This window comes from Phoenix dactylifera, chromosome 2 (genome assembly GCF_009389715.1).
Source record: "Phoenix dactylifera cultivar Barhee BC4 chromosome 2, palm_55x_up_171113_PBpolish2nd_filt_p, whole genome shotgun sequence".
Classification (NCBI taxonomy): domain Eukaryota; kingdom Viridiplantae; phylum Streptophyta; class Magnoliopsida; order Arecales; family Arecaceae; genus Phoenix; species Phoenix dactylifera.
In genome coordinates this window covers 2,172,518-2,198,405 of record NC_052393.1, presented here as the reverse complement: position 1 = coordinate 2,198,405, position 25,888 = coordinate 2,172,518, and the positions used below count along the sequence as shown (strand labels likewise).

At 37.0% G+C, this 25,888-nt stretch overlaps 2 protein-coding genes, 1 long non-coding RNA gene and 1 other non-coding gene across 12 annotated transcripts; 2 read left to right on the top strand and 2 right to left on the bottom strand.

Annotated features, from left to right (window-relative positions):
* Positions 1 to 875: 875 nt before the first annotated feature.
* On the bottom strand, positions 876 to 17,661 carry LOC103716272 (actin-related protein 2/3 complex subunit 2B). Of its 3 annotated transcripts, none has more exons than XM_026808168.2 (10): positions 13,595 to 13,671; positions 12,103 to 12,169; positions 11,544 to 11,751; positions 9,015 to 9,184; positions 7,742 to 7,819; positions 7,528 to 7,660; positions 7,073 to 7,164; positions 6,943 to 6,999; positions 6,172 to 6,223; positions 876 to 1,675 (listed from the first exon to the last, which is right to left on the bottom strand). In XM_026808168.2, the coding sequence occupies exons 1-10, from the start codon at positions 13,651 to 13,653 to the stop codon at positions 1,623 to 1,625; spliced, it is 969 nt and encodes a 322-aa protein (XP_026663969.2). In that variant the 5' UTR covers positions 13,654 to 13,671; the 3' UTR covers positions 876 to 1,622. The 3 variants fall into 3 exon arrangements, with proteins under 3 accessions (XP_026663969.2, XP_026663968.2, XP_017700487.2); XM_026808167.2 differs by lacking the exons at positions 876 to 1,675; positions 13,595 to 13,671 and adding exons at positions 4,215 to 4,546; positions 17,377 to 17,661; XM_017844998.3 differs by lacking the exon at positions 876 to 1,675 and adding an exon at positions 4,215 to 4,546.
* On the top strand, positions 3,831 to 15,014 carry LOC108511613. 6 transcript variants are annotated; one of them, XR_003387399.2, is made up of 7 exons: positions 3,831 to 4,130; positions 6,015 to 6,119; positions 10,863 to 11,110; positions 11,404 to 11,581; positions 11,656 to 11,786; positions 13,579 to 13,769; positions 14,716 to 15,014. It is a non-coding gene; the product is annotated as an uncharacterized LOC108511613 (long non-coding RNA). The 6 variants fall into 6 exon arrangements; XR_003387400.2 differs by lacking the exon at positions 10,863 to 11,110 and having other exon boundaries at positions 3,845 to 4,130; positions 11,663 to 11,786; XR_003387398.2 differs by lacking the exon at positions 10,863 to 11,110 and having other exon boundaries at positions 3,846 to 4,130; positions 6,009 to 6,119.
* Positions 17,662 to 17,731: 70 nt separating the features above from the next.
* LOC103716250 (protein BREAST CANCER SUSCEPTIBILITY 1 homolog) lies at positions 17,732 to 25,018 on the bottom strand. Of its 2 annotated transcripts, none has more exons than XM_039117017.1 (13): positions 24,887 to 25,018; positions 23,477 to 23,530; positions 23,332 to 23,402; positions 23,149 to 23,256; positions 22,722 to 23,041; positions 21,356 to 21,634; positions 21,076 to 21,176; positions 20,458 to 20,644; positions 20,232 to 20,326; positions 19,996 to 20,125; positions 19,616 to 19,781; positions 18,319 to 18,437; positions 17,732 to 18,160 (listed from the first exon to the last, which is right to left on the bottom strand). In XM_039117017.1, exons 1-13 carry the CDS (start codon positions 24,973 to 24,975, stop codon positions 17,849 to 17,851), a joined length of 2,031 nt encoding a protein of 676 aa, XP_038972945.1. In that variant the 5' UTR covers positions 24,976 to 25,018; the 3' UTR covers positions 17,732 to 17,848. The 2 variants fall into 2 exon arrangements, with proteins under 2 accessions (XP_038972945.1, XP_038972947.1); XM_039117019.1 differs by having other exon boundaries at positions 22,722 to 23,023.
* LOC113463329 lies at positions 19,892 to 19,994 on the top strand. Its single transcript, XR_003387416.1, has one exon. It is a non-coding gene; the product is annotated as a U6 spliceosomal RNA (small nuclear RNA).
* Positions 25,019 to 25,888: the final 870 nt, after the last annotated feature.

Here is a 25,888-nt window from a genome sequence, read left to right as displayed (position 1 = left end):
GCGATGGATCTGCACATGCGTGCAGCTGAAAATATGCTGAAACATGGCTCATGGCGAGTTTTGAATCTTAACTGTGCTAAGAATTTAAATATGCTGAAAATTTAACCAGATTCCAGCGAGCTAGGAAACATGGCTCATGGCGAGTTTTGAATCTTAACTGTGCTAAGAATTTAAAAATGCTGAAAATTTAACCAGATTCCAGCGAGCTAGGAAACATGGCTCATGGCGAGTTGACAACATTTGAAGTTCATGCATTGATTAGAAAATTAATGGCTGGTTGTAATGGCTGACGCAATCACACAAACTTAAAAGAGGGAACTAACTTTCAGTAATTTAACATGCTACGAATTTTATTAGGTGTTCTCTCCTTGTGGTGGATTCAGGCAGCAAACACTCGTGATATCAATCGTACATAGCTGGAACCCACAAAATGTGGCCAGCTTAGGTGTGCGACCATGAATCATTACAGCGCCTGGTTGTGGAGATGAGACCGAGAGTTTTATGCTGCAACCTAGATCCATATATGTCTCTATTTTTATTAAAAAATAAACAAAATGTTCCTTGATAACTCCTTTTTCTTTCAGTACTCTCATGCATTAAAAAAAAAAAAGGACATCCCCTCCGAAATACTTTTTTGGTTGGAAAGAAAGAGTTGCCTAGTGCATTCTGAAATTTATTATTTTTTTATTTTTTGATTATATCCATATCCATACTATATGATACATTCATTTCAGTAAACATAAAAAAAAAAAAAAGACAACAGTCCTTTTTCTAGATGTTTGAATTTCCAAGTCCTATGTATCAGGAAAATCGACAAGTAGCAACAATTAAAAGCATGCACTTAATCCTCTTCCAAGAATAGTTCCAATATAATCAGAGCGATATCCAAACCTTCACAATTCCTTAGCAATGAAGAAGTTTAAAACATGACTAAAATTTCCCCTGAATCATCATAAAAGTTAACAAGGCAAACCCTTCATCTGACATTTTCTCTTTGCCCTGCCCTACAAGAAGCACATCCTGATATTTGTGGAATAATAGCAATCACATGTTATAGGTTCAGAATGAAACTTTGGCTAGGATTGAACAGGTTCGGTAATCCAACCAATTTCGTTCACCGTTAGATTAGACAAAATCATTGAAACATCATTTAGTTTACAAAGGACATAGGCATAAAGAACAAATAAAATAAATCAGAATTATATCAAGCACAGAAAGAACATGTGCTGCCATGAAAGATGCAACATGTTATTGTCATATAGTTGGAATAAGATTTGAAAAAAAAGGGCTGCAGCAAATTTTGAGTAATTTATAATCTTACAGAGAGTAAATAAAAAATTTTCTCCCTATGTGATCAGTCTGAAAACCAGCACGAATGTATGGTTGTTCCCAAATGCTGCCTGTAACACCTATTAGTCAGATCAAACCACCTTAAAAAGCTTTTAATCCTGTTAACGTGAATGAAAAAAATGTCATCTCAACAAAAGTGATAGTAGTGGTGGTTCATGTCAGAAAATCAGCCCCCAAGAGGCAACAGCAACTTCGAACACGGCAGCCTGTTATTATTTTCTGCCATTTCTGAAGCCATGGCCGAAACTGAAACTTTGTGCAAGAGATTTACATTACCGCACATATACAAAAATCCAAATACTCATCCTCCGAGTCACTCGAATCACTGTAAATACCAACAAAGATATATGATGGATGAGAAGAATATCAAGAACGGATGACCATTAATTCTATGAAATAAGGTAAGAACATTAAAAAGGTAAACTTCCTTTTTGGTAGTTCCTTTCAATCCTTGGCAGGTCAAGATCCAATGCATATTTTTTGAGAAATTGCGAGGGAAGATCTACCAAGATAAATTATCGAGGTCCAAATACTTGGAGCTGCACCACCCAAGACTTGAATCCGGGACATCCTCCAAGGAGAGGGATGTGATAGCCAGGGCATTACCTAATACACTATTACATAAATGGGCATTTGCAAACCTGACAAATCATTGCATCCTTATCTAGATACCTGAATTTTTTGATCGTATCTAAGACCAAAACAGTGTATTCAACAAATTTAAGCTTCAATCCTATTTATTCTCTCAATTATAAAAAGGTTTTCAGGAATAGATTTCAATTCATTCTCTGCATTGTTTTTCATTTTCCGAGAAAAGCTTATTGAATCTTCCATTATCTGATTTCCCTTCTTGATTTTAAGATCTTTCCTAAGAGCAACCCTGAATATAGTGGCCTCATTTAATCCCTGTTAAACCTGAAATTAGCGGTCTTGAAACGATTTCAATGTCACCAGCATCTAGTTTGCTGTTGCAAAACCAACCTATATCATGACTTCCCACATTACAGGCCAAAATTTAGAAAATATGTATTTTTTCACCTTGTTAAATAAATTCTTGCAGGCTAGAGTTACTCAATCCCATTGTTGAATTATTAAAAATAATAAAAAGCACAATTTTAGGTTTCTAATTTTCTATTTAATTCAATTCAACTCGGTGTCTAGATCCAAATCGGTATACTTGCCGAATGAAGATCTATAAAGCCGGCCCCAAACAGTCGAGAAAAGGGCGGATGGTTATTGTTACAGTTATGGATGCTTCCAAATTTTTGTCAAAGATACGAAATCATGGTCAGACACATTGGTGTTTTGCATTGTTTCAACATTTTTAGGCATCATGACCAAGATTCTCAAAAGCTCAAACTCAAACTCTAAATTTTCAGGCAACTTTCATTAATACACTATGCTTTATGTATTTCACTTATCATGATCTGACACTGGTTGGAACTTAACCATGCTTCTTATAGTTGCACTTTGATAATTACAAGTGAGATAAACTAGCAGATTGCTGTAAACAATAATGGATCATCTACCAATTTCTCATGAAACTTCTATGATTTTTTGTCCTTAGTCTGAGCTACTCGTACAATTAAAAAAAAAAAAAAACAATTTTTCAATGGATCCCTTACCTAGCAGCTGATAATTATTCGCGCAATTAGAAAAGCAATCTCCGAAGATATAATTAGGTAATTTTTCATATATATCACGAAACAAAATATTACATTGATGGTCGGGAATGAGGACTAACCTGGGATGGAATTCCAAGATTTCGACAAGCTTATTCCCGTTGCAATCATTCCACTGGACTTTCCTCCTCGCAGACCTTTTCCTCTTTCCGGCGATTCCTCCCTTGGCAGCCGGCGGCAAAAGGGATCTCCTCTCGTCTTCCTCCTCTTCCCTCCTATTTACTCCATCCACAGGCCCCTCAGCAGCAGAGGACTTCCCCATTTAGCCGGCTTTATAGCTCCCACGGCGCAGCAGATCCTTTCTTCTCCACCACAAGCCGTGAAAGCCGACTGCTAAATTTCCTCGATAACTTCGACACTCAGACCCATAAAACGATTAAATGGGGATAAAAAATCGGGTTTTCCCCCTTTTCCCAGGTAGGAATCCTGGAAATGGATCGCTTAATTGCAGAAAAATCCGCAGAAAAATAAGAAAAATTTCGGCGGCGAATGGATCGACTGTGGGAAGAAATATCCCAATCGAGGAAACAATTGACAAGAAACAGATTGGGGATTTTTTTTTAAAAAAAACAAAATAAAATGGGAGGAAATTACGAGGAGGAGAAGGTGTGGGGGGCCAAGAAGGAGGAGGCGGGCGGGAGGCCACTTCTTCCCCGGCGTTCTCGCAAATATAGCCAGGAGTCCGGCTAACGTGCATCGATCGCCGTTACTTTTGTTATTAAGTATATATATATATATATATATATATATATATATATATATAAGCTTTAGTTAATAATGACGGTTATTGTTGTCATTATTCGACTCAGGTTAAAACCTGGACCAATACTTTGCAACTTAATAAAAACAATCAAGAACGGTTTTAGGGAAGGGCCGTTTTGATGGTGATAACGGCGTAACTGATAAGCCTGTTTAGCCAGGCCCCCTTTCCTCAGATCGAGTCCGGCACCACCGTCCTCTCCCTCTCCGCGCCGCTCAACGGCGGAACTGCCGCCTCCACCACCCGGAGGCAGTCGTGGGGGCCTCCATGGTAGCCGATCGCGACGACGTCGGGAGAGCACCGGCGGCTCCGCTCTTCTCCTGAAAAGACGAAAAGAGGTCTCCCTTTCGTTCGTTCTTTCTTCCTTCCTTTCCTTTTTCTTTCCCATGTTCTTCTTGTATGAATGCATAGCGATTGGATTGTTTGATCGACGGCAAAGCTGAGAAATCTTTATATTTTGGTTTCTTGATCCAGCTACAAGGGTTCAATGTGGGATAAAAATTATGACATTCGACATATGAATTTGTCTCTTTCTCTCCAATAAACGACGAGTATGGTCATTCCAATTTGGTGTATTTTTTCAAGGAAGGGAATTTAGGAACCCTGAACCATTTCCTTCGGAACCGGTCCAATCCCTTTATTCTGATCCGAGCGCGCATCCTCTTGATTTGATTAGCAATTGCGCTGCATCTCCTTTTTAGGATCTTCGACTTCGAGAAGCTCATCCATTTCTTCACACGTTTGCAGCCTGGGTCTGATACACGTAGACAGTATGAAGAATGAGAGAAAAAGGGAAGTTTCCGTGAGGATGAAGGAGCCAATTTCATTTACCCATCTTTTTGGCCAATAAGTAGCAGATTGTTAATTAAGGCTTTCCAACTTTCTTTTCTTTAATCTGTATTAGGCCTATCAGTGCCGCAAAACTTCTACATGTTTGATTCTAGTTAACTTTAATCTTTTCTTTATGCCCTTCTTTCTTAATTTTGACTTTTTTTGACAACAGATAAGGGTTCAGAATTGAGGCTATAGCATTTTTATTTTAATGTAGTGCAGCCTATGTCATTGATGTAGAGGTGTCTTCACAAACTTGTGAAGGCCCCAATAATCAGTCATATCAAGAATCTGTCAAGCAAGATATAGAATTTAGAATTCTGATTTTTTTTAGGATTCATTTATTTTAATGGGACTTTGAGTCATAGATTTGGTGACAACCTACAAAACATTTTAGTTCCTCTGAGTTGAATTTAGATCATTAAAGGGACAAACCTGAAGTATCCTGAATCTAGTTTTAATAGAATTATCAACTAATTATATGAAAAGTTACTGCTTATGACAAAATCTGTAACTTAATACAAAGTATACATCTAATTTAGATTGTTCTAGCCTCATTTAGACAGGCAAATTTACCTCAATTTCTATATGGAAATGGGTTGTTGGCTAAGCTGTTATTGTACACTCTTCAATTTTACTCCCCAAGTTTATATGGTCATTCATGTTAATGAATTTATAATGAAAACAGGATGTGTCGATATTTCTTTTAGGTAATTGAGTTAGTACACTCTAGACTAGACAATGTTGAAAGGCTAGACAATGGATAAATAACTGACTCTGATATTTATGACTTCTTGGTTTACTTAGTCTCAACATGTCTTTCATGAATTTTTGTTATAGACTAAGGAGAGTTCAATACATTTTATTTGAAAAGCAATAGTATAGAAGAACACGGTAATGACAGGCATATAGCCATATAGGGTTAGAAACAAGACGAGGAAGAAGAAATGGAGACAAAAGGCCAAGACTTTTCATTTGGTTTCACAGTAGGCAGACAATATTGGCCAATATCTCGCATAAAAAGGGATGCATGTTCCGAACACCAAAGTATTTCTTTTATCAATTTATTTGGCTCTGTTATTTGACTTCTTGAAACTCTTTTCTCCTATAGCAATGGTGTTGGGGTGGGGGATATGGTGGATTTGATTGCATAAGTCAGTTTTGCTCAATTAAACAGGATAGAAAGATATGATCTAAGAGAAGTGGTCCTTTGGTCTTGCTTGCATCTATGGCTTTTGAATGCATAAATGTATAAGTATAAATGTTTCTACTTGCTTTTAGCTATATATTCTTTGAATAACGTGGCAATAAAGGAATTTTAACTATATTATTGGTTGTAAAGTCATTTATACTATGTAACTGTAGATTCTAAATTTTCTGCTTAGGGACAGGTCTATATGTCCGTGTTGGAATAAATTGGAATACCTTGGTGAGCTTAATATCTCTAATGTTCTACTTTAGATCGAGACCCAATGGAAGCAAGGCATCATTATTAGGTATGTTAGATAAACTATAATAAAACAAATGTTCTTGTCTCAGATTACTCACTTTGGAGTTTCTTATCATCTCCGCCTCCTCTTATCCTTGCATTTTGCATCACCTGTAATGATCAACAATACATAAGGACCATGATTCAGCGGTGAATTTTCTCTAACAGTTTTACCATGTGGTATAGGCAGGGAATCATGCAGTTATGCTGGATTATCAAAGATGAACATGAAATTATGGTTAAATATTTCTGCAACTTTTTTATTCACTGCATGCAGATACCTTCTCTGTTTTCGATGCTCATCTTTTGTGCTAGAAATGATTCCATTTCACTATCTATGTCTCAAAAAGTATGCGAATGAATGCTCAGAAGCACAGAGTAAGAAGAATAAAAATGTATTGTCGACATATACATAGAAAAGTACAAAGCTCCATCAACAGATCCATGTTTTTTTTAGCATAGATGTATGTTAGTAAGACTCATGATCAAGGTCCGTCAAACCGATGCAGAACTCTCGCCGGTTGGCTACCGGTGTGGTATGGAATGAACCGGGCAGTTCACCTCGGTTCAATAGACCCTGATTCTAGCCTTTTAAAGAGATGGGGAGACCCAAACCGGTTCAAACAGGTGGGAACCGAGCGGTTCGCACCGGTTCCGCTCCGAACTTTCTGGTTCGGGGCGGTTCGGAGCGATTCAGGAAGGGTTTCAAAATTTAGGGCCGAACTGATCCAGTTCACCACCGGTTTTGGCCTGGTTCAGCATACTTTGCTTATGATATGAAGCTGTTGTTAAAAAAGAAGCATTCCTCATACTAAGAGAAAAATCCTAACCTCTACTAGGCTCTCCAGGCGCTGCCTCATTTTTATCTGGATAAAACCTCTGGTACACTGCAGACAAGTGAGTTAAGTTACTGGTCTGGAATATAATATACGTTAGCAAGTATCCTCTTTGAACACATACCTTTACATAATATTTCACATGGGCATAGAAGTTCAATAGAATCCAGACAGTTCTGTCTACTTTTGCACCTTTAACGTGATGTGATAAAATGTCTGGATAGAAGCCAAAAGGAAAATATTTTTAGACCATCAGAAAAACTCTACACGTTAATCTTTCTGGGATAATGCTTAGGGATAAGTTGGTGGATCAGCAGTCATTGCATCAACACGTGTGCCTGTTTCTTTCAAACCTAATGCATCCATTAATTGTTTGTTGAAACTTTTGTGTGGTTTAGTTTGCTGAGAGAACTGCATACTGCATGTGCTTTCCATCACTAAAACACCTTGGCGCGGGCTTTACAAATCCTTCTTTGCTTAGTATTTATGGTAACTTTTTTCATGTAAAATGGTTGCCTTGAGGCTTTTATCTTGAGGACTGCCACACAGAAAGCTGCAGTTTGCAAGTTATATACTTACCAAAAGACACAAATCCTCCATTAGTAGTCAAATATTCGAAAGGTTCTCCTCTTAACTCTGGAGGAGGGATTGGTGACCAGGTGCAACGTGGTGCTTTGGTAAAAGCTGCTGAATGGCCCATATCCATGAGTTCCTGTGATCCAGTTCCTCTACTTTGAGAAAAAATAGCATATGTTAGCATTAATTAGTTTAGGTGTATCATGCAGCAACTTACCTGAAACAATGATGTTGCAAGAATCACATCTGAATTATCCTTGAATCGCATGGGAAATATTGCTTTTAGCTTTTCTGGCTGTATCACATAGTGCCAGTTCTTGTCAGTATCTCTAGCATTAGTAAAATACTACAGGATAGATACAAAGACTTCTACTAATGAAAATTGTCATGTTATAACATAGATACTAAGTGACTTCTGGAATTACATAAGAATCATCTTAAGCTTGTTTGTGATGTATTTTACTGCCTTCATGCTCGACTAGCATGACAAGATTCATAAAGGGTCAAATCTGATATTGGATAATAAAGATAGTATGGATTTTTAATATGATAGGATAGTGTGTACTAGAAATACAGTATTAGGGGACACTTTAGCTCTTATAATTTCTAAAGTATTGACACTTTTAGAAACTTGGGCACACATGACTGCCATGAGATTATCATGACACTTCTGGGCACCTCAAAAATGGGGTGTCTGTCTTGTTTTGGAGATTGATTTCTTAGACAATTTGTAACACCTGAACAGTTGACTCTCATGCCACGTTTTTAGCTGACACTATGCAAAAGGCCATTAGTTTTGCAATGATGTTTAACTATCTTCTCATTATTTGGTACTTTTAACACGAGAAAGGATGGTGTACCGATGACTTGTCGTTCCTTAAGCATACTTTCAGGTTAGAACTTGGGAGACGAAATGAGATCCACTAAGTTTCAAATAAAAAAAATTAGTCCATTGTTTCTTATATTAGTATCTTTATCATCATACCAGATAGATCGATAATCTGAAAGTATGTGGACGAAAAGTGGTGGATCAATACTAAGGAAAGAACAATTGGTCTAGTTGATTACTTGATACCAAATCCAGATAGGGGGAATAACAAGCTTTTCTTTTGTACGATAGCTATATGGAAACAAATTAAAACATGGACCAGGTTCTAAATAGAGGACAACTGTGAAGGGAAGAAAAATTTATTTCTGGAGTAGTATAATGGCATGAAAACATTTTAACCTAATATTCCCTTATATTTCAACTCTGAAAAAGCTATAAAATTTGATTTAATAGTATGAGGTGCCTGAGATGAAGATATAAATTATGACTTAACATGGATGATATTAATGAAGAATTATTTAACCTCTATGTAATAATTAGAAACAAAAATAAAGAGATTTACATTGTTGTTGATTTAGTAATTACTTGCTGCCCTTTTTTCCTGGTTCTTATCAATGAAATTATATATTTTGAGAGATATAAAGCATCACACATGAAATACCATTCTAATAACAAAGAAAGGCTCTCTTGGGTGATAGACAAGTTTGATAGGCTTGCACATTCCATAAGCCATATCTTGTGAACCAAGATTCCATAACATATCTTTCAGTTGGGAGCTCAGTATTACTGCTTGTAGTGAGGAAATCTTGCTGATGGCTTTGATACGATCTTCTGAAACAGTTCAAAAGATTAGTGTTTCATTAGAAATGGAATAACCAATAGTATCAAATATATTTGCTTGTCACTTTAAAACAAATATACAAAAAAACCATCCTAGGTTAAGCTACTTTTCAAAGTCCATACAAATTATTTCTTGGATAGACTTTAGTGGTGTCTAAGATTGTGGGTAGATTGTAAGGGGTAATGATGAGTAGATTGTAAGGGGTAATAATGGTCTCTTTTAAGACCATGAATCCCAAAGAAAAGTAACCGAGTTTCTGCTAAGTTTCTTTCACATTGATTGTTGGGGTCATGTGTTTGCAGGAAAAACTTTTGATCATTTTGTTCTTTGTACTAGACAGTAATAACCATTTCTTACATTATTCTTGTTCTAAAGTAGTCATATTCATTTTGTTTTTCTCAGAATTGCAATATCTCCTGCACTCTTTCTGATAGATTCATCAATAGTGCTTACTCATGCTTTCTTTTTCCAATTCGCAGCCTGTTCTTTTTATTTCCTGCCATCATCCATCATCATACAATTAAACAATAATATGCTACAAATAATTTATATTATCCTATGTGCTGAACTCAGACTCTTCCATTGTACCTAGTCAGTTTGACTCCATAATAGCCATTGCCTTTGAAATTCTAGCGTTCACCACATCACTTTTTCTTGGAAACATTCTGAACAAGGCTTCGCCATCTTGCTTTATAGGCTTTGCCTTTCCTCATTTTAAATAATGTAGACATAACGTTTTTGCTTCAAAAGTTATCACAAGACAAATTAGTGTCATATTATATGGTTACAAATCCCTTGATCAATTGGTTGAGAGACCTAGGAGTCAACCCTTGGTCAAGGGTCATGAATCCCTTCTTAACCACAATTTCAACAAGTTTTAGAATATTTGTGAATAGACCATTCCGCCCACTTTCACTCGGCTGTATAGGCGGTTCTCAAGTGGTTGAGCCGCATTTCCAGTCTTTTATAAAAACAGGACCAGCCAGAGGTCCGGTTCGCAGGTTTAATCCTCATCACGTATTCAGAAGAAAACAGAAGACTTTACATTCTTTGTTCATACACATACATAAAATTAAATCCTTTTGATGACATTACCCTAGGGTGATAGCAATCAGCAATTAAATTGTCGGGGTAGTATAAGCCTCTTCCACAAGTAAGCATAGGATGCATCTAGGTAATTCCTGAGAGCATTCACCAGTTAAACCTTTCAGTGACCATGACCTGCTTTCTGTCCAGTTTTCAAACTAATTCTTATCATGCAGTTGATTCCAAATCGTGGAATTAAGCAGAAATAAGATGGTTTACACTATGGGGCCTAGCCTTGGAAATTTTACACAAACAGGTTATGCTCATCTAATCCGAGGTTCAGAGTAAGCTAGGTCAAGCTGATTGTAAGTGTGGAAACAAATCTAATCCTCAAGGTTAAACTAGGGTTAAGGTCATTTCACTTATACTCCCTTCCTCTTGTCAAGTTTAGAAAAAAAGAACTAGCACAAGTCTCTAAATTAAAGAGATTCCGTTAGATTTTTATTGGCTACAATTGCCTTTTCCTTAAATCATTCTTAACATGGTTAAGTTCTTTCTGGACCAATTGTGAGAAATCTGAAATTTTAATTTTCTTCTGTCTTTACTGAACACAAATGAAACATTGAGTTTACTAATGACAAGGTGCTAGCCAGGCACGGTGCATTTCTACTCATACCAGGCCTCCTATTCAAAGCAAGACTTAACACTCGTCTTTTATGCTAAAAGAAACTAATTATGAGATGTAGAAATATCACTTCATCAAGTAGGGAGAGGAATAAAATTTTGTGGTTAACTGCTATAAAGCGGCCCAATTTAAGTGCCACAACAAATTTGATTGTGGAGGTCACTGCTTCCAGCTCCAAAACTTCAGAAAAAGTTGATTGTGAAGGGTATATACCTAATTCTACCCCCCTTTTTCCTCTTTCAAAATTCATGTTTGCCAATTTTGGGGCCCTTTTGCTATTTTGTGGATCTAATAACTTCGTGCTATAGAAATAAACCCCTGTGGTTCTCATTGATCTTGCAAGTTGATTCAGTAATTAGATACTAATATCGGATCAATAAAAGTTGCTTCCAAGTGTTAAGAATAGGTTAATACCATTCTCTTCCAACATGGTACCTAGTAGGGCTCAGCGTGCAACCTTTGAAAAGATAACCACATTGAGTATGTTTTCTTTTTCAGAGAAGGCATTTGCAATGCTGATATGGTTTGCAACAGCACATGATGATAACATTATTAAAAATCATTCACAGGCAAAGATCATGTCCCACTATGAAGATATCTTCTGGCTAAGATGAACGTAGAAAATTAAGATTTCATACCTCTGCTATGTGGAAGTTTTGCAAAGTCGAGTCTGAGAGTAAGTACAAATCCTTCTTTTGGAGGTTCAACAATATCTGCAATATCACAGTACCCTCTTCTAATATCCTGTAGGGTGCAGTCAGGAAGACCATTTCGAAGCAAAACTTCTGGAGACAATGGTGGTGTAGATATGGACAAGTATATAATTTCGGGATCAGATGCTGAAGCCTGCGCAGAGCTACTGTTATTTTCATGGCCAGAATGTGAGTAATAATCATGAATGTTTTCTCTCCTTGAGAAGAGCTATTGTTTTCTTCTAACAACAATTCATTTTATGATGGTTTCTCATTTCAAATTAGTCAGTTACTCCTGTTTGATTATAGAAATTGTTTGAATCTATGCAAAAGTAGTAGGAATATTCGTAAAAGTTTATGATTTGATTTAACATCAAAATTCTGTGAGTCAACATATCCTGAATACTATTGGTAACAGTTATGATATTGGATATTGTACAAAACTACGCAAAAGAATTTTGCTTCTATAAAAAATTAAAAAGATACAGAGAATGCCTGAAAGTACCTGAACATGATACCGCACTGACCCAAATTCATATAAGTTGTGATCTGTATCTGTTGGTTTTTCCGCACTATCAGCAATACACAGTTAGAGGACTTCAATATGAGATGCAAGCTGAAGTTCAGTATGTATATGCTTGCATTTTTCTTTTAAAAAAAAGAGCATTTGAATGAAATGAATTTTCTTAGGTACAGAATGAGGAAGCGTAACAGCTCTTAAAATAAATAATCTTGTAGAGTTGGAACTGATTGCATGGCATAGCTCGTAGATTTACATAGCGATTTAAAGTGGGGCCTTTTTTGGATTGGAAAGCAAAAGCACAAGTTTTGGTTCTCTTTCAGAAAGAAATTGCTCCTTACAAAAGTGAGAGTGCACTTATCAGCACCCTACTTTCGTGGAGTGGAGATAGTTGCCCAGACACTAGTTGACACAAAGCTAAAATTGGTGCTAGTTTATTATGCGATCCTGTTGTACTGGTCTCTTGAGAATTTTAAGAAGCTAGGTACACAACATATTAGCCCAATGAAATATTTGAGAATTGGCAAATCAATAATGATGGGACGTCTCTTAAATTAAGCCTACAAGATGATGAGCCAAATGAAAGAAAGAAGAATAGAAAGAGGATCTTGGATCCCATCATGGGAAGAAAGAAACAAAGAGCCTATTGAGCGGGGTACAAGAGATGCTAGATGCTCCTAGTAGGCACTCAAGGGGTTCCCAGCCACAAGTCAAGTGAAGTATGTCTCGAAACATTATCTCAAGGCTTAGAAAATTACAGGGACCTATGATTTGAGGATCCAAAGTTATCGAACTGGGAAAGATATTGGATATATCTAAATTTTTTTAGAGAAGATGGGAAGGGTTAATCCTGACTAAATTTGGATTAGTGTCTTATGGAGACCCTTACCTAGCTTGAAGATCTCGAGGATTAATCTGGATTTTTCATCCAATTAATATAATCTGATACTCTTCTGCTAGCTATTTTTCTCTGTTCGGTCCTGGTATCTTGTATCCTCATTCATTGTCTTCATGCAACTAGGTTGGGCAAAGCCCAGCTCTCTCTCAAAAAAAAAAAAAAAAACAATCTTAAACTTGTCATGTTCATCAACACAGACCATGAAATCCAGACACCCAAAATCTTCATTTTAGAGAAACGTTGTATTCCTCAGCTTTATAGTAACCCTTAGTGCTTTGCCGAATTCATTTTTGACAACATGAATTTCGATATGCTGGTGTTTGAGAATATTAGTCTCGCTTCTGACATAAATATCGGTAGTTTGCGTGTTTTTATTGTTTGCAATCTTTTTCAATATTTCATGAACCCCAAGGAATTCTGATATACCTCCTTGATATGCGACTTAAACTGATTGCATGGAGTACACTTTTTTTGCTATATCACAGAAACAAGACGATCTAACCTGCTTTTGCAAGTGTGAATATTTGTAATATGAAGGCTTACCTGTGCAATTCGATTTTCAGGGGTATGAAGGCTTACCTGTCCAATTTGTTCAGGATCGCCACCAGTGCTGGTGATGCCCTTTTGAAGCATGCCATCCTCCTTACGGCCTCCGAGAGTCCATGGAGAATTCTATATAAAGATATGCTGAGCGGGACGTCATTGTTGCTTGTGTCAAGGGCTGTTTGAATTTTAAATTGGCAAAAAGACTGAGGTGAGTGGGATATCCCTTCCTAGTTCCTAATGATATACTCTCTCTGAAGCAAACCTCTCCTTTTTATCATATTCATTGCTTTGTTTCAAAAACACTCCACAATGATATCTTCATCTTTGATCATGTCATGAGGACTCATGGTGGTGTAATACCTGCTGTGCTGCTCTGAATCTTCTCTTGTAAAAAGGCCTCCTAAATAAACCCAATCGAGGACAAACGCTTATCACAGGTGGTCCCAAAGCTGAGCTCACCTGTAGTCATTCCAGCCATCAACATCCTTTGATCATGATAGGAAATCTTTGGTGTCTGTACCTGAGAACGAGGATTCAAATACTGTGGGATGGGGCCCTCTGTTTTTTCCATGGAACAACACTCCTGTGTTCATGGATGCCCTGTCCTTGTCCCGTTCCTGTCCTTACACTCGGAATGGTTGGACATCCCACCATCCCACAGGGACCTGAATCTTTTTTTTTTTTTTTTTTTTTTTTTTTGCTAAAGAAAAGGGGAAGGGGGAAGGAAGGGACAAGCCCACCCCCACGTAGCAGCCCCGACCACTGGGCCCCCACCCCGCCAGGAGAATGTTCGATACGGGTAGACCGAGTCGTGTGTTGGGCACCCCGACCTATTTTACTCATACTCTCCCCACCCGTGGGCCGGCTCAGTTACCTGACCCGACCGTCCGTGTGAGTACGTCACACCTGGCACCACCCAGGCTACCAGCCGACCAGTAGCGCTTCCAGACCCCGTGCCCAGGCATGGGGCATCCGGTACCCAAATTTAATCGACGCCCGCGCGTTTCGAACCTGGAACCACTTGGTTGGAAGCAAACACTCCGTTCCAACTGGGCTACCACCTTGGTGGTACCTGAATCTTTCATTGAGAAGAATTCTTTCGGTGATTTTACCTATCAGTACTTTGACATATATCTTCTTTTTCTGCAACACAGGCAGCTCGAGTCGAGTTCCCAAGCTAAAGATACTCTGAGCATGACAAGAGGCTTGGTGGTGCCTCACCATGCCCAGGATTGATTCTTGCAATCTTCTAAGCTTAGGATGCTTTAGTTAAAGAGCTCCAGATGGAAACCTTTACGAACTTGAATTCAAGCTCATTATTGCCTCTGTTGCTGCGACCATGATGCATTGTGCAATTCTCTTTTAATTCTGGTGCCAAAGTTATTGATTTATCGATCACTACAAAGCCAAATACTACCGAAACTTGTTCTCCTCGTTATGACCTTTCAGATTATTTTTACCGTATACCTGCTATTGAGCTTCCTTTCTCACATTAAGCAAAAAAATCACGCTCAGCATTTTTTTTTTTTTTTTTGGCTTTAAGTTCCGTAGGCCTTCAAAACTTATGCTCAACTAACTCCGGGATCCCCAGAGTTGATATCTTTATTACGACTTTGTTGGGGAAAAATAAAATGAAATATCAATCATGTTTACCATGTTGCTGTCGGTTAGCTTGCGCTCATCAAGCCTTTGGCTCCCAAGGCATGTACAATGGATTCATTTTGGGACAAGGGGTGGGGTGAACATAAATAAATGTACCATGTTCAGCTTAAGCTTGTCACACCTCAAATCCAGAACATAATATAGCCATGCTAGCGAGGGTATAGCCCATAATAATATGAAGCCAGCAATCATAATCTCAAATAAAATAAAAGATTCAAATTAATCATCTATCAAATAATTAAATAGAAACTAATTCAGAACATCTAAATTTAAATTTAAATATCAAAATTCATAATCTTAAAATTTAGAAAGTCATCTGCTATAATTTTATAGTCAATTAAAAAGTTAAAATTTTGTTACAAAATTACTAAACTTACTGGCACGAACTTCAAGCTAGGATTATTTTTCATTCTTAATGATTCTATTCGTCTAGAAAAAGAAAATAGAAAGCGATGAGCTACACCGTTCAATAAGTAAAACTTGCACTACTTAACTCAATTAAGCATAATTTTTTATATGAATCTATGCATCATTTAGAAAAAATAATAATTATTGCAAAATAAAATATTTCATATTGTTATATGATAAAGCAAGTCATGATGCCAATCATGCATGCCTAAGTCATCAAAATTTCATAAATATAGTTCCAAGCAAGATTTGTCGTATCGGTGCCGGTCGGCGTACCGGTAGCGGCTCGGACTGGTACGTACCGCTTCCATACCGGTACGTATCGATCCCATATCGGTTCCGTACCGGTCCCATACCGAGACAATAAACTATCGATACTAGATTTCACGCTGATCCGGTACCGGTCCCAGGCTGGACCTGTACGGCAGACCATTGTTCCAAGTATACTACACAAAACAATCATAAATCACGTTATCATTTAGCTATATCATAATTTAAAATATTGCTCACGAATATTCATGCTAAGATCATTTTATACTTTGACAAGATTTGTGTTCGTAATCAACAAATTATCATATTTCATATGCCAACTTAATACCTGCTAACAGGACTTGTGTATGTGTGGAACTACTTTCAGATATTGATCTTTCCCAATTCTAGGGTTCATAGATAGCTATCTACGAGCTTTTGAAATATTTATATCTTTTTTCTTAAAACATACATATAAGTAGATAAAAAAATACTAAATAATATGATAAAATATTAAAATTCGTGCTTCATAAATATCCTATTTTCAATAAAAACATTCATAAAACTACTTTTCATAATAAAATATAATTTTCATGATACATCTGCCGATCATTTATTTTAAGAAAAATTATATCACCACTGATAAACCATATGCATGTCAAATATGTGATAATTTGACAATTAATAAGGAGTGTAACTTACTTTCTCTGATTTGAACCTTAAAAATTTATCAAGCAAATCTGCTAAATTTATTTAAAATACTAAAAGCAAAATTAATTCCTATATGATAATTTTAATAGTATTAAAATAACAAGAAAATGAGCTTATTTGTTAGTCGGGCAGGGTGACGTCTCTGGATGGGTCAGAGCTAAATAATTCGATCGGAATCATGAAGCAGGGACTCGATTAAGGCCAAGATTATTCGATGGGGATCATCAACAGTGAATTTCAGAGACACTCGATACGGGACCGGGATGAGCGGTCCAACAGATTGCCGAGGCATCAGGATGGTTTAGGGCGTCTCCGGTCATCTTGGGTTCCCAGGAAAAAGAGACAAGACTCTAAACTGGGATTCATGGTTCTGCCTAGAGAAAGTGTGGGAGAAGAGAGAGAGAGGGAAGCTTCGCCTTTCTTATAAGAGGAATGAGAGGCTGGGATTGCCCGGGATCATGCCAGGGGGCATGGTCGGCTGCCGGACGCAGTGGACGGCCGGCAATGGTGATCGACCGGCAAGAATAAGGGAAGAACTAAAAAGATAGGGGAATGAGTTTTTTTATTTGTTTTGGGCCATTCACCAGCGGCCACGACTTTGTTGTGGGGGACTTTGTCGACAACTGGAAAAAGGGAAAGAATAGCCAGAAAAACAGAAAAAGCAGAACAGGGGGTTTTCTTAATGGATTTTCGACCGATTTATCGGTAGAATTCGACCGAAACCTACTCAGTGGAGAAGGGAAAAGACCAGAGAAAAAAATAAATAGGAGTGGGATACTTCATACCTCATGAAAGGAAGGATGCAGTGGCAATCAACGGTAAAGGCGAGCTATAATAAGATCTCATGGCTTAAGCCTTATATGGATGATTGGAAATTTATAGCCACCAGTTTTTGATGACACAGCATAAAGGATAGCAGGGAGCTTATCAAAACAATAAGAAGCCAAATCAAAACAGGTGTCTGGAATTAGAAGCAGAAAGTGGGAAAGGATGAGGTAATTTCAATATGGCATCAAACGTGAAATTAAGTGGGCGGTTTAGAGCCACCTCTGTAAGTGATGAATTTTGGTGTATTTCTATTTGAAATCAGCTTTTGTTGATTCTGTGAAACAAATTAATGAACAGAACAAACCCACTTCAGATACTTGTTTCATATGTATAAGAAGGCCGGCATGAATCGATAAGAATTGTGACATAATTCATCCAGCAAGAAAGCAGTTACAGATAACATCAGCATTTTTTGTTGAGAAAAATAGTCTACAAGTTTAGTTGTACATTGCAGGAAGCAATGGAATCCAGAAGCCATGTGTGAGGGATGACCAGAGAGCCAATTCTGGATGCTAAATCTACGGCCTCTTCTTTTCTCTTCTTTATAACCTCATGCTGATCATCTGAATTGCTTCCTTGCGGAGGTTCTGTACTATAAACAATAGAAGTTGTAGGAGTGATTTCACTCTTCTCCAATACAGTTCCACCAGCAGCAAGAATCAAATCTTCAAGATGGTCCTTGTAGTATGGCATAAAGTGACCACTAAAATAAAAGGTTAATCCTGTAAACAGTTTTGGTGCCTTCAAGAGAATAGCCCCAAAAATTAACACCAGTCAGTAACCCATGTACAGATGCAAAGACGAGCTCAAGTGACAAGCAATTAAAAAGTCTATACAGATGAATCTTCTATAGAAGCTCTTCTTGCTAGTTGCCGGTATTATAAGAGAAAGAGAGGAACCTTTTGTATAGCTCTTATTCTTCCGTTTCTGGGTCCATCAAAGGCTCCATGAATGTCATGGCTGATTTCATGAGGCTCCTCTGGAACCGGGTGCCCAGCCTTCATGCATGCTTTAAGCCCTGTCAGCAACAGTGGGAGGATCATATATAGCAATGAACTAGAAAAGAGGGTAAAAAACAAAACGTAGCTAATTCACAAAACTTTGGACACTCATTTTTTTATGATAGAAATGGCCCATAGGTAAATGAGCTACATAATAGATGGGTAGCCCTTACCCAAATACCACTAAACCCCAAATCATGGTAAAGGCAAGATTCAAATACTTGGTTCCTTGGTACAACTACTGAGGACTTTACCAACTTGGTAGGCCAGCACTTTTGAATGCTCGTTAATGTTAGAGCACATAGTTATAAGATCAATAATACCAACATGGCTTTCAAGCGTAAACATGCTTGTGCATTCTCCGACCACATATAAAGTCAGATATCAACATGTAGGATATACTGGAGGGGACCAAGAATTTCACAGAAGTTCATGCTTGGAAGCATATGGTTTGCTGGTTTGCATACAAGGATTTCTTGGTGAATGTTTGAACTTGTCTTGAACCATAAGTATAGCAAATGTTTTCTCAGTAGTTTCTAAATAAATCCTGTCCTCCAAATAGCAAAGAAACATGCTAGAACCGAGATAGTATTTGCCACTTGGGGAAAAGTATGGAGACTATAAAGTGAATTCCGCAGCTGGATATGAGTGATTAAGATTATCACAATATGTTGAAATGAATTTGAAATAATAAATTGAAAGATCTAGGAACCACAAGAAAGTTAAGAAACCTCTGAGAAATAAATGAAAAAAACTGGTTCTCAGTGTTCCCCTTGCTCTTATATTTAATCATGTTCCTGAGTGGCATCCCTCTTCATTTTCTCCAACTGTTTCTCCAGGATTTTCCCAATTTTCAAGAAAAGCAAGTTTAATTCAGTTTAGTTATTTTCACTGGAGACGGTTGTGTGATTCCTTAACATCTATGATCCAAATAATATGCAATATTAGCACTATGCCTAGGCAAATGGGCAAGATATGTTGAACTGTAAAACAGAGCATAACACTCACTTTACAGGTCACTTTGGTTAGGCTTTAGGGTTTAGTTTTGTGTTTGGCACCCCTTTCACTTTCCTTTTTTTAATTAAATAGAAAACACAAAAATGTTTCTGCTAGATCTAGATCTCTTTCTCTCAAAAAAAAACAGTTGCTACTTTTTTCAAAAAAAAAAGATTAGCTTTATCAAAGTGATACTTACATTCTACACTTAGAACCCATTTTCCACCCAATATAGCCATGAGCAACTTAAGTGTTCTGCTGCAAGCACCATGCTCATCAGTGGCAGCAATCACATGTGTTACATTTGGCTTCCACGTATTGGTTACAGAGGCACCAGTTAGGCTCACAAAGTCATTTAGAATATCCTGCACAAATTCAAGTTAATGACATGAGAATTGAGAACAATTAAGTTAAAAGCAAACCAGTATAAAAAATCAGCGAAGGGACAAGAACCAAAGGTAAGAATTGCTAGAATGATGTCACTTCCAAAACATTTGACAAAATTTGAACGACCCAGAGAAGATTAGCATGGTTCCTGTGCAAGGATGACATGGACAAAAGAATTTCTAGAATGACTACCTTCTCCAAGTTAGAGAGTGAAGATCCGCATAGCAACCATTCTTGAGTCACACCGGGTGAAGCTGTCCAAAGCTTATCACTCTGTTGCTTTGTAGGTGAAGTTAAATCACCTGGTGAACTGGAATAGCATCTAGCATAAAGAAGCAATGATCAAGGTCAAACAAAGAAAATATGACCAATGTCAATTGAGGTCAAAACAGAGATAATCCATTAAAACATATGCAGAGAGGTCATACAAGGAACGATTAGCCTTTGTCCTCTTTCTAGCCTTTGATCTATCACATGGCAGCTTGTGTGAAAAATGAACAGGACACAGCAAAAGAAAATTTTCCTGATCGAAGAAAAATCATCACTTTTTAAATATTTCAAACGCTGACAGTATAAATACCAAAGATACAGTAGGAAAGAAGTTGGCAACTTCTACAACAACAAGGCTTGAAGAAGATAAAAGCAAAAGCTTACAGCATCCCATCGACAATCTTGGATATCAGCAGCACATGGGACATGAAAGCTTCTTCGGCAGCTCTTGACATAGCAACCAAGAGCTGCTCCCTTGAGTCCACAGCTGCTACATTTGATTTTTGATGCACGTAAAAGTTCAGCCTCTAAATTCACAGCAGTCTCACCAACAAAGAATACTTGTGGTGCCCTGTGCACAGACAATGGACATCAAACAGAAAATCTTGAAGATACAGCAAAATACAGCTACAACTAGGACTAGTTGTTCCAACATTACAAAAATATATCATTACCAAAACAACCACTTGTCAACAAATTACTAGCATTAATTTCTTTTAGAGAAAAAAGAAACCCAAAATACATATAGACAGAACAGCATGAAAGATAATAATCTTGTACTTGCTTAAACAATCATAAGAGAGTGTTATAAAAACAAAACTTGCATGAGCAATTGTTCAGCTAGATCTCAATTCATATTAAATTGCTAAGTAGCATAAAGTATATCTTTCACAAGAAAATAACTCACGAATGATTAACCAAATGTCCACTGGATAATAGCTGCTCAAATGCAATAAATAAAATTCACGAAATTAGATAATAATTGCTAAATGTAATAAATACCATTCAATGCATTTCTGATGCACGTGTAAGACATTGAGCTGCAATGCTTGATCATCTGACACTGGTTTTCCATCGATATAATGTAACATTGGTCCAGAAGCCTGAAACATCACTATGATCTAAGAATTTTGTTTAAACCCAACAAAGCACGAATCTCAGCAACTTAACGTGTAATAGATGTAACTTTAGCGCAATTATTAAGCCAGCAAATTATTGTCGAGAACAAAACTGGCTTTTCTAATGAATGAAGAAGGAGAAAGGAAAAGCTAGCATATCTCACCTCAGTTGTTCTAGAAGAATAGCAAAATGCACAACTAAAAACCCCATTTGTGTCTTCATGAACAGTTGTATGCAATGACTTGATGTTTGGGCATCTTTGATGTTCATGTTCAGATTCAGAATTAAATACTGAAAAATCCTTAGCCTGGACATCACCACTAATATCTCCAACATCAACTGCATTATGCAATTTTTGCCTTTTTAATTCTCTATTATAGTCTTCTCCTGTTTGAATAGTTCCAACTTTTGAACCTCTCTTGCATGAATCATTACCATTTCTCTGAATCAAAAAGAAAAAAGAAGAAAGGTTCAAATTCATGTGTATGTGTGCATGTGTGTGTGTGCATGAGAGAGAGGGGGTAAACATGTCAAATAACATAAGCTATAATCAATACAAGTAGGAGAGCTATTTTTGGACATTTATTACTAATTGACAACCATTGCTCTTGCTGCATATGTCTTTACAAACAGGACAATAATACCCAAGAATAACCAATGTAATGGCGCAGACTCAGCCTACACATGCTCAAGAAAAATTTAGATATTGTTATGAAAACCAATTACCACTATATCATCAAAAAGAAAAAAGGAAACAAATTACCACTAAATAGATATTATAAGTTGAGGAAACAAATCAAAACTGCAAGTTGCATGGTTATATGGCAACAGCAACAATATCAGCATACTAACTTAAAGCAGTCACAAGAATATGTTATTGACTTAAACAGTTAGAAAGCGTATGCCTGCATTACAAGTAATGCGTTATAAGTTACATTTTTTTTTAAATCATGGTTACAATTTTTAGGTGTTTTGATTAGTATCATTTCCTTGTGGCAGCTTATAACTGCTAAGCACATAAGATTGTGGTCATGTATCTTTCAGGTCCCATTTTCCCAACTTTAAAGCAAGTCTTTTTCTTTTTTTGTTTGAGAAAGGAGTTAGGGAGACCCAACCTGATTCTTTGATTGGAACATGAAGCAAGTCTTATCTACAGAATTTTTCAATGGATATATCTTTCACAACATATATAATTGTATATACATTATCCTGAGTATAGGCAATCTTTTATGTTAATATTCTACAAATAAGCAATAAGCACCAAGCTTAACTTTAAAAAAATAAATAAAAAGAAATTAGGAAAAAGACAGACAAAAACACCTTTTCCTTGAGGGAAAAAAGTAAAGAAAGAAACAGAAGAATGACCTAGAAAGTTTGTATGAATATGTATTGTGCCATGCAATAATCCCTTTTTTGTTGACAAAATGAATCAAAGTTAATACTTGTGTATTCAGGATGAGGATGAGCTTAAGTGAGTGGAAATAGTTTTTGAACCTTTCTTGAAAATAGGTAATTGTGTGCTAACTTACAGGTTCATTTCCCAGGTCATTGCTGTCATAATCTGAATCTTTCTGGTCACCAGATGATTGTGGACTGTATGGATCCTCTTCTTTAAGAAATGCTTCCACTCCATTGTTTTTCACATCTTTCTTGCTTACATTCATTGCCGGCTCATTTTTCTCCCCTTCACATCTTGGATTCCCAGTTCTAAAATTCCCAAAAAATGGTGCATGTGATGGCATATATTTTGAACCCTCTCCAGCCCTGTTATGCATCAGTTCCTCTTCAGATTTCTCCTCATCATTTCTGTCACCAAAATCTGGACTACCACCTGAAGGCATCTTTGTGTCTGTTTATTATATTACAAATTATACAGCTATTAAAGTGAATTTAGAAAAAAAAAGTTTTAGATCGTATGGTTACAATGTTGCGTATGTAAGAAAATATTTGAAATACCAGAGATAGCAACTTGTTCCCCTCTTTGTACAAGGATAGGACCAATAGCTGAATTCATGCTTTTATATATGTTCACCATTATTTCAACATGAACAGCAGGCCTCAAATCTGCAAGAAATTTTAAGAGCTTACAAAAGCAATGAGATCTAACTGGACAAAAACTTTACCCAAACCAGAAAATACCTTGATGATGAAAAGGTACTTTACAAATAGGACAGTCATGCCCATGCATGGTTGAAGTAGTGACACAAGGACTGCATATAAACAAGAAAATAAATAACTATCTGGAATACCGTAGAAAAAAAAAAGGTTGAGGGGAAAAAAAAACCTGCACGAAATGTGATTACATGGCAACAACCTTGGCATGTTAAGCAACTTTAAACTGCCACAAGAAAATATATAGATCAACAGTTATAAAAATGATAGTTACTCTATAATTAATGCATCACGACCTGAGACTAGGCCTCCATAAAAAAATAATTACCGGAGAAAAAAAATGATGCAAGATTAGCACGCTGTGTGCAAAAATCTATAAAACTAAGAAAATAACATTACTTCCTGCCTTCATTGTTCCATGAATATTGTTAGTAAGTGCAACCATTTTTTAACTTGAAAAAATGAAAATGACAAATATGTTAGTATATACTCTATCAAATTATCTAATTCAAATGCCAGGGGTCCTCAAGTTTATGCTAATTTATCTAAAAAAACTTGATTTTTCCACTGAAAATCTATGCTGATAGAGGAAAACAATATCCTCTAAATCTTATTATTTGTTGGCTAGTTGATAATCAAACTTAGAAAAAATCATCACGAGTAGATGTTTTCTCTCCAGCAGTAAGGTTTCTTCTCTTTCATTCAGTTTTTACCTTTAATTATTATTCAGCTTTTTTAACTCAACCAAGCAGAACTCTGAACCCTTAAACACACATTAAGCAGCAATCCTCTCCTAGTTATCCAAAGGTCAGTTCTCTTTCTTTCACTGCACAATTTCTGCGCATTCTTGTTATGGCATGAGAGATCCCACCATATTTTGAAGAGAAATATAGTACCATGATTTAATTTAACCTTCCATGCAAGTTGCAATCCTGTCTTTTTTTTATTTGGTGCTTAAAGACCCATATAATCCTTCGTAAGTCCTATTGTACAGTTAAAACTCCTGATAAACATACCGCTCATAATGCACATGAACTCAAGTATGCATAATTTTCCTAAAGAAATCGTAAATTTCTCATCTTTTTTATTATTTTCAAATGATAATATCATGTTGAATAAGAAAGTGTATGCATATATCGAAGGGATAAAAAGAGTACACCAATAAAAAACAAAAAAATGATTCTTTACATACATGTACACGAAAAACAAACTGGCACTCTCATCTCCTCTCTTTTATGGGGTTAGCAACCAACTTAAAACAACAGAATAATTATTTAAAAGAATCACAGGCCATAGGCGCAGAGAGAGAGAGAGAGAGAGAAGGAGAGAGAGACTGTCTAACATGGCTTCAAACAAGAACTGTCTTAAATTAGCAGAATTTATCAAAGAAAAAAATTTATGAATTCAGTATCACTGGCATAAGAAACGAGTCAAAGGTCTAATTTTTATCAGAATTTCGGTCAAAAATCATCATTTCATCACAGAAAATAGAAAGAAACCAACGGATAGTAGCATGAAAATCCAAAAATCAACACCGGATTTTGATCAACGAAATGAAATCGAGGGAGAAAATCAGAGATACCAGATGGGACACGTGAGCTCCAACTCCATCTTCTGCAGATTAAGTACCAAAGGGTTTAGCAATCTCCTGAAACCCTCTAGATCCGCCATACTCTCTCTCGCTCTCGCTCGCACGCACGCGGAGTGAGGATTTGGGTTTTTAAAGGAAAGGACGTCGTACTCGCGAAAATGGCATAGAAAACACGAAAGCGCGGGAGATGGCATTTTTTCGGAGACGCAGGCGGCGGGGATCTTTCCACGTCTCCTCCGGGACGAAAAATAGCGCGGGAGCCCGGTTTGAGTGAACCGTTGGAATCACTTTGAGCGCGGCAAGTCCACGTTCATTTGGAGGTAACATTTGGATTTAGGAGTTGCTGAAAAATCCCGGCTTTCGCCTTCAACTTTGGACCACCCCAAATGTATACGGAGCGCATGGCTCACGATGAGGCATAGTTAATGTCCATGTCATGTGCTAATAATATCCATAGAAAAACAAGCTTGGCATAGCCATACACTGCTGAGAAAAGATCGCTGCTTTATAGCATCCATCGACTATTGTGGAGTGTGGCTTCTAATTGGCTACGCATGTTTATAGGGAGGCAAACTATATTGATGACTGGATTGTTTCTTTTGTTGTTCATCACTCTGAAAATTTTATCTGAATGAACCACGTGTCTACATCAAAGTCTTTATATAGTCTTTTATTTTCCAATTTTATTGGTCGTTAGTCACATATATATATATATATAGGATGCGAGTGGCCGTTGTACCCCCCCCAAAAAAAAAAAAATTCTACTCTTTTCAAGTATCAAATAGCCCTCAAAAAGTTATTTCATTGTACGAAGATGATGGGTCATCCATCCAAAGCATATTTGGTGAAAGAGAGTTGAATTTTGGAATAAAAATAAATGACTTTTGGACATCCTTTGTAGCCGCCCCTCCACTTTTACGTCACTTTTTTTCTCTCGACTCTGTGGGCTGCGCTTATACTAAAGTAGTGTGAGCAGCTGTTGTACCAAAAAAA

Coding starts and splice junctions, on each gene's coding strand:
- LOC103716250 (XM_039117017.1), bottom strand. CDS start 24,975: ATGGCGGATCTAGAGGGTTTCAGGAGATTGCTAAACCCTTTGGTACTT. Junction 21,177..21,355: donor ATTCTTCTAGAACAACTGAG/GTGAGATATGCT, acceptor GTGATGTTTCAG/GCTTCTGGACCAATGTTACA. Junction 20,126..20,231: donor ACAAAGGCTAATCGTTCCTT/GTATGACCTCTC, acceptor TCTTTATGCTAG/ATGCTATTCCAGTTCACCAG.
- LOC103716272 (XM_017844998.3), bottom strand. CDS start 13,653: ATGGCATGCTTCAAAAGGGCATCACCAGCACTGGTGGCGATCCTGAAC. Junction 7,820..9,014: donor CTTTCTTTGTTATTAGAATG/GTATTTCATGTG, acceptor TATGTGATACAG/CCAGAAAAGCTAAAAGCAAT. Junction 7,000..7,072: donor ATGTGAAATATTATGTAAAG/GTATGTGTTCAA, acceptor ACTTGTCTGCAG/TGTACCAGAGGTTTTATCCA.